Source organism: Monopterus albus, unplaced genomic scaffold (assembly GCF_001952655.1).
Source record: "Monopterus albus unplaced genomic scaffold, M_albus_1.0 scaffold435.1, whole genome shotgun sequence".
NCBI lineage: Eukaryota > Metazoa > Chordata > Actinopteri > Synbranchiformes > Synbranchidae > Monopterus > Monopterus albus.
Genome location: NW_018128315.1, coordinates 112175 through 120289, shown reverse-complemented (window position 1 = coordinate 120289; position 8115 = coordinate 112175). Strand labels below are relative to the sequence as shown.

The following is an 8115-nucleotide window of genomic DNA, read 5'->3' as shown; positions in this document are numbered from 1 at the left end:
GCTCCGTGCACACCGCGGGGATGAGTCGCCTCCCCGCCGCGCAGGGTGTCGTCTCACCGCCCTGGTGAACTGGAAGCAGAGACCGTGCAGGACCTCAGCCCTGTTTGCTGCAGCCAACACGGTGTTCTGGTAGGTATCATGACGCAGGGATATCGGACAGACGCCTATCTGGTAGCACTAAGCTCCAGAGGAAAAAAGTCTTTGTGACCGGGTGACCCCAAAACACGAGCCAGCAGCCTCTTATATATGACTCCAAACTGGTGACAATATTTCCCAAATCCTTGGGCTACTTCTTCAGTATCCCTATGACATGTATGTGATGTAAAATGGCATGCGACAATATGTGATATTTTAAAGATTATAAAGTCTTTATTGTACAATTTATTGTTCTTATTACTTTTCAATAATAAATATTGTACATTTTATTGTGTTTTTCTATACATGTTGTCAGAGAGCAAAATTATCCCTGTGATATTGAAGGGTTTGAATTTTTCCTAATAGCCCTATTAGAAAAAAATTCACAATAATAATCCATTATGGCTATAGCCAGGATTTCAGAAATACTGAGGTCATTAATAAACACAAAATATGATACAAAATAATAGTGTCTACAATGTTGCAAATGTTTGAATTAATTACTTTAATTTAATTTTTCAGTTGGTGCTTAAGTTTTATTTTTGGTACATTTTATTTCTGTGCTGTCAGGAACAGTATATTTAGTTGTATATATTTCGTTGTGTATATGTAATATATTTTAGCTATATTAGTGTAGGAATATATAATTCTTTATTTAATGTTAAAAGCATTCAGTTAAAATGTATTGTTAACATGAAGAGTATGTGACCAGTGCCCTCAGAGGTGTAATGACATTACAGTTGTCTAAATCCAATATATATTCAGTTTACTGTAACATAAGCCTGAAAAATGGCAAATCACAGAAGTATAAAATGCATAAAATACTTCTACTTCAGTGTTGTACTCAGATGCAGTACTTTAAATGTACTTAGCTCTTGTCACCACAGTAGTCCTCAGAGAGTGCAAACCTCCACCAAGGCAGATCAGTTTCCTCATATTGCCATTAAAAAACGTTGTGGATCAGGATGATGATCCCGATCACAACTAAAAGGTAATGGGTTGTTCTGTGGGCCATATCCTACCTCTCCAAAAAAAATGCATCAAAATCCCTTCATGACTTTTTGAGTTATGCTGTGAGCAAACCAACAAAATGACGGTAAAACATAACCTTCTTGGTGGAGATAAACATAGAAAAACAAATACTTGGCAGTTTGTCCAGTCTGTGAATTTTGGCCAATTTGAAATTCACTGAAAATGACCTGCTGTCACCTGTTTAAGTCCAAACACAGTGGTGTTTACGTCTGCCTAACACCACACACTGACACAACATGACACTGACTGTAGTGGATGGGGTGTGATGTGTGTTAAACTTGTGCAGGTTTGTGGCCCTCAGCTCGGTCCGAGCCTATGGCCTCCTGGCCATCCTGCTGGCTCTGCTGCTCATCACGGCGACAGCCAGAGACATTGCTCGGTCCAGAGCCTGTGATGACGGTGAGACCATGACTTTTCTGCTTACAGAGATGGTTACTCATCGTCCACTGACCTCCCATTTAGGCACAATCATTCTTAATACCAGCAATGTCTCTATAAGCAAAATCAAATTATGACACAATTTATTATTGTAATTTTCTATTATTTAAAGAAATGATAATCACTCCTTTTTTCTTTTTTAAGTCTGACTCGGCCTTTCTCTAGAAGGAGCACTGTGGCTCTGACCCTTGTACTTAGATATATTGGCCGATTGTGATGCTGCCAAGCCAGCAAGGTCTCAGCCTGAGACGCTTTTCTCTGCTGCCTTTGGTCCTCTGAGCTGATAGGATAGTCCTGGTAACACTCTCACCTACTACGCCCTCCTGTCCAAATACTTTAGGTCTGGAGCTTGTTTCCAAGATTTGGGCACTTAGAATCAGTGAAGAGAAAGCTCCATCTACAGTGTATATTCCAGACAATAGTGTGTTGTGCTGGTCCCTTACCTGGCCCAATAATAAGGCCCCTTTTATAAGCACACAGTGTAATGCTGTGTAGGCAGAGATAAAGACTTATTTATCATATTTGTCCTGAATTAGAGCATCTTTTATGAGGACAGTTTATATTACAGCAGAATCTTATATATTATTATTTATGATCTGTTTATTCAACAGCCTGCACTTCTGGGTGTCTACAGGAGGAGTTGTAGTTGTTAAGACACATTAATAAACACTGAGATCTGCTTACAGCTACATAAGTCTGTTTTAAACCATTTTAAAATCTGTATATACTCCTTGTTAAATGCTAAATAGGGAGGGTTAAAGAAGGTTAAAGAAAGGCTTATTATAATTTGACCCAGTGAAACTGAAGCACAAACCTACGGTGAGATGTTGAACGGAGCCACTGCAGTTGACAAATGACAAAGATGTGCACAAAGCTATTTATTTTACTTGTTATTATGTCTGTTTCTGATTACGTGTGCTACTCATGATGATGGGTAACAGATTTGTTCTTTTCTGCAGGAGCTCGCTTGTGGCGCAGGCTGACTGCAAGGTAGGAACCGAAGTATGTCTGATCTGGATCATTGTTCATGTGTGCGTTTGCTATTGGGCAGCGATTACAGATGGATGTCTATTTTTAAAAACCATTCTGAGAGGAAGAGCTGCTCTAAAAGTAGGGATGTTGCTATTTGTTAAAGGTATGTTGCTGAAGCTCGACTGGTTTTTGCTGCCGGGGATAACGTAGCTGATAATTTGATCTGTAAGTAATAAGAGTTATTTCTCCTAAATACACTGTAAAGTCTGCTTGCACACTTAACAGACCATATCATAAAATGTGTGGTCTATCAAGCTGAATGTGTTGGATAAACAGTACAGCATCCCATGTAAGTGCAGACTCCTTGACTTGCACTGGGCTGATGGGTCACACGTCACTGTCCATGTCAAAAGCCCTCAAGTTCTGTAGTGGTTTGAAAATAAATAACTGGAAATGTTGAGTCAAATTAACTCAAAAATAGCAAACGTAAACTTAGTCAAACGGGCTGCATTTGTCACAGGCCGGCTCACAGCTCCTGAGAAAAAGGGAACACCAGGCAGGTTTTAAGACCAATCACTTTTAAGACACCTGCAGAAAGTGGAGGGGTTCTAGCACATCACTGTCACACATATAGAGCATGACCGTGGTCTTTAATAGTGGAAACATCAGTTTGTTGTGCTAATAAACATGGACCAACATCATGTGACTGTGGAATGTCTTGTGTATGTGTGGCACTGGATCAGCAGGATGACCGTGCTGCCGTCTGTCCCCACAACAAATATAAAATGTCTTATGAGTTGTGAAACCTGAGCACACTGCATGCATGATCACTGTATGCATGTGTGTGTGTGTGTGTGTGTGACTCAGCTGTTTCTCCACTGTTGGTCAGTTCCGGCAGCGGCAAGAGGTGTGTCTGACATGAAGCTGTTGAACCAGTCAGATCACTTGACAAATACAGGGCGTGCTTCAGAGCGAGCCCACCAGCTGGTCTTGTGGTCGACTGGTGGAAAACAACACAACAAATCAGTCGTCAGTTTCAACACACAGTGATGCGATGAAGTCAAATATAAACAAGCATCATAGCATCAGAAGCTTTTCCATCATGAAATCACACATCACTTTCAGACACCACTCACAGTTTTTTTATTGCATTTGCTTGCTCTATTACAAATTTGACTCCCGAAGAAAGTATTTATTTAAATAGTTTTGACATGAACTCTCCTCACAGACACCCAATAGTTTTGTAAAAGTATTTAAATAAGACACAGCCTTCAAGCACCAACAAACTAATGTAAATAAGTGGCTACAAAAGCAGCTTATTGGTTTTGATGAATATAAATTTGATTAATGATAATGTTGGGCAGTACAGCAAATAAAATCCGATTTAGTGCTGGACCTTTTTGGCTATTTTTGTCAGAGTCTTTACAGGCTTTGAATCTGAAGGATTTCTCTCCCCTGAGGCAAATCAGTCAGTCAAATACATCTTCGGTCTTACTGATAAATAATTAAAAGGGCACAAGAAATGTGAACAGTAAACCCAATTTGAAAACAATGAGACTATGTAGACAACAAATGTCTGAAAAAGATGAAATGTAATAAACATAACACAATAAAAACCAATAAAATAGATTCATACTAAATAAAAGCCAAAGTCAAAACTTGAAAAGCAGTGAAATTTATTTAAATAAAACTAAACTGGATAAAACAGGCGATGACAAATAGAACACTGGAATAAAACATCACAGAACATGAACACAAAGCATTATGACTCACTCTTAATGGGCATTAAACACATGCCAGCAGAAAGTGCAGCTTCTCAGGTTCTGATAAAGTCCTACATTCACTGACAACTGAAATAAAGTGTTAGTTAGTTTTTAGGTTAGAAGATTTACTGTATATATAAACTGGCAGCTTCTGGCTGACGTACGTAGCTGAGTTATGGTAAAACCCAGTTTCAAATCAGTTTATCTTCCTTTTGTACCCCAGCATCTTTACGTACCTGTGTACTGAATGTTATGTTTACTGTGAAACTGGCTACAAACCATCTGTGCAGCACCTCTGAACTACACCTTGAGCAAATACCAAGAAGGTACAGTATGTGTATATTCACATCTACCTGATACACCATCATCATGTGAACACCCGCCCACGTGTATTCTTTGTTTGTAACTGAGGTCTTTTTTTTTTTTTTTTTTACCTGAAGCTGACACCTGTCAGGAACAGTTTTGACCTGCTCCTAACACGAAACAAAAGGGTTCAAATATTTTATAAAATAAAGTTTTATTTTTTCTATTCAGGTGCAGTGAGCCTCGTTTGTGGGGACGCATTGCTGCACTGGCTTTTTCACTTTTTTAAAGTGAAGGCCTGATAAAATTGATTGGTTGGAGATTGATATAATTAGTCAAATAGGATAAATCAGGATTAGTGCTGTGACATATGAGATCAACTTCATATCAAAATAATTTGTCACATTTTCATTAATGTTGATACATATATAATATTGTAATTCCTTCCTTTTCCTGGTTCATTCATTTAAAACTGTTCTTACTGAGTTTCTGGCCAGCAGGAGGTTGATACCACTCTGATGTCCTTAGGCTAAATATGAAGTTAACGCTAAGTAGTCAGATACGTCACCTCCTCTGTAAAATGGTGAATTGTTGTTTTAACACTGGATTTTGTACAGAGTGAAGGAATGAGATAATGTGAGTTGTAGAAGTGCTGGTTGGTGGATTTAGTTTGGTAAAAGCCAGTCTGGCTGTTCCCCCGTTTCCAGTCTTCATTCTAAGTCGTAGTTGGACCGATACCAAAATGTCAAACCTTTGCTACAAATAAACAACTAGTGTTTAAGAAACAACATATAAACAACACTGAGACACACGTGTTCGCACTCATGCTTTTTCTACCTCCCTTAACCACATCCCTTCATCCTCCTGATGCCTACAAGTTGGAATGTAGTGTGACCGGGCTATTTTTAGATGAGACCACTAGAAATACTTCAGCCAGGGCTTCACTGAGGATAAACACATGCTGCTCTCGCACTGTGTGGCACACAAAGGCTGAGTTTGCCCCGACCCTGACTGTGTGCCCGTCTTTCTTACTGCTGCAAACGACAAGTTCCAGCTGTCGCATCATCTTGAACATCCGGTGTTTGGTTGCCTTAGTGTTGTTGAATCTCCTGTAGGAGCTCTTGAGATGTCTCCCGAAGATCACAGGCCAGGACTGAGGTATGACTGGAGCCGTGTGTGTGTTCTGGAGAAGATAATTAATGAGCAATGGGTCAGTTCACCCAACTCGTATAACAACATGTTCTTCCTCTGTTTAGCCATGTGGACAGTTTGATGTGTTTGTTGGCACTGAGATTCCTTCCATCTGAAAAAGTAGAAGTGAATGGAAATTTATATTTTGTGCTTAAAGAACTGAACAGTTTGAAAAAAGCAATAACATGTATTTCCAGAACCAATGTCCAAACTACCCATGCTTATTTTAACCAAAGAAGTAGCTCTGAAGAGAGAACTTTGTGATTTGGGTAAACTGAACCTTTAAGGCTTTGACTTTGCAAACAAGCAAAGTTTATTTATATAGCACCTTTCTAAACCTGCGTTACAAGGTGCTTTTCAGTAAAACATAAACAAATAATAATAATAATAATAAAGATACCTAAGACCAGATAAAACACATCTACAGTGCCTTGCGAAAGTATTCGGCCCCCTTGAACTTTGCGACCTTTTGCCACATTTCAGGCTTCAAACATAAAGATATAAAACTGTAATTTTTTGTGAAGAATCAACAACAAGTGGGACACAATCATGAAGTGGAACGAAATTTATTGGATATTTCAAACTTTTTTAACAAATAAAAAAACTGAAAAATTGGGCGTGCAAAATTATTCAACCCCCTTAAGTTAATACGTTGTAGCGCCACCTTTTGCTGCGATTACAGCTGTAAGTCACTTGGGGTATGTCTCTATCAGTTTTGCACATCGAGAGACTGAAATTTTTGCCCATGCCTCCTTGCAAAACAGCTCGAGCTCAGTGAGGTTGGATGGAGAGCGTTTGTGAACAGCAGTTGTCAGTTCTTTCCACAGATTCTCGATTGGATTCAGGTCTGGACTTTGACTTGGCCATTCTAACACCTAGATATGTTTATTTGTGAACCATTCCATTGTAGATTTTGCTTTATGTTTTGGATCATTGTCTTGTTGGAAGACAAATCTCCATCCCAGTCTCAGGTCTTTTGCAGACTCCATCAGGTTTCCTTCCAGAATGGTCCTGTATTTGGCTCCATCCATCTTCCCATCAATTTTAACCATCTTCCCTGTCCCTGCTGAAGAAAAGCAGGCCCAAAACATGATGCTGCCACCACCATGTTTGACAGTGGGGATGGTGTGTTCAGGGTGATGAGCTGTGTTGCTTTTACGCCAAACATAACGTTTTGCATTGTTGCCAAAAAGTTCGATTTTGGTTTCATCTGACCAGAGCACCTTCTTCCACATGTTTGGTGTGTCTCCCAGGTGGCTTGTGGCAAACTTTAAACGACACTTTTTATGGATATCTTTAAGAAATGGCTTTCTTCTTGCCACTCTTCCATAAAGGCCAGATTTGTGCAGTATACGACTGATTGTTGTCCTATGGACAGAGTCTCCCACCTCAGCTGTAGATCTCTGCAGTTCATCCAGAGTGATCATGGGCCTCTTGGCTGCATCTCTGATCAGTCTTCTCCTTGTATGAGCTGAAAGTTTAGAGGGACGGCCAGGTCTTGGTAGATTTGCAGTGGTCTGATACTCCTTCCATTTCAATATTATCGCTTGCACAGTGCTCCTTGGGATGTTTAAAGCTTGGGAAATCTTTTTGTATCCAAATCCGGCTTTAAACTTCTCCACAACAGTATCTCGGACCTGCCTGGTGTGTTCCTTGTTCTTCATGATGCTCTCTGCGCTTTAAACAGACCTCTGAGACTATCACAGTGCAGGTGCATTTATACGGAGACTTGATTACACACAGGTGGATTCTATTTATCATCATTAGTCATTTAGGTCAACATTGGATCATTCAGAGATCCTCACTGAACTTCTGGAGAGAGTTTGCTGCACTGAAAGTAAAGGGGCTGAATAATTTTGCACGCCCAATTATTCAGTTTTTTATTTGTTAAAAAAGTTTGAAATATCCAATAAATTTCATTCCACTTCATGATTGTGTCCCACTTGTTGTTGATTCTTCACAAAAAATTACAGTTTTATATCTTTATGTTTGAAGCCTGAAATGTGGCAAAAGGTCGCAAAGTTCAAGGGGGCCGAATACTTTCGCAAGGCACTGTAAAAATTACTGCAGGTAGTGCAATGTAGGCCTAACTTCACAAAGGTTTATTCAGCTACTGTACAATGCTGACAAAATACTAAAGTACAGCTAAAGCTTATATATGTAAGGCTCCTGACAAAGGATCTCCCAGTTCTCCCAGGTCATTTTTCACAGAAACACCTTTTTATATTACAGTCCACACCAACAACACAGTAGTTTTGGAAAATAACTAAGTACATTTACT

The 8115-nt window shown here is 39.5% G+C and overlaps 1 protein-coding gene across 1 annotated transcript in view; it reads left to right on the top strand.

Annotated features, from left to right (window-relative positions):
- Positions 1 to 7: 7 nt before the first annotated feature.
- retreg1 (reticulophagy regulator 1) overlaps positions 8 to 8115 on the top strand; it is a gene marked incomplete at its 5' end in the record, with an annotated part of 21875 nt that continues 13767 nt past the window's right edge. Inside the window, 3 exons of the mRNA XM_020587029.1 lie at positions 8 to 129; positions 1454 to 1566; positions 2565 to 2595. Of these exons, the coding sequence (XP_020442685.1) occupies positions 8 to 129; positions 1454 to 1566; positions 2565 to 2595 (266 nt within the window). The remainder of the gene's footprint in view (positions 130 to 1453; positions 1567 to 2564; positions 2596 to 8115) is intronic.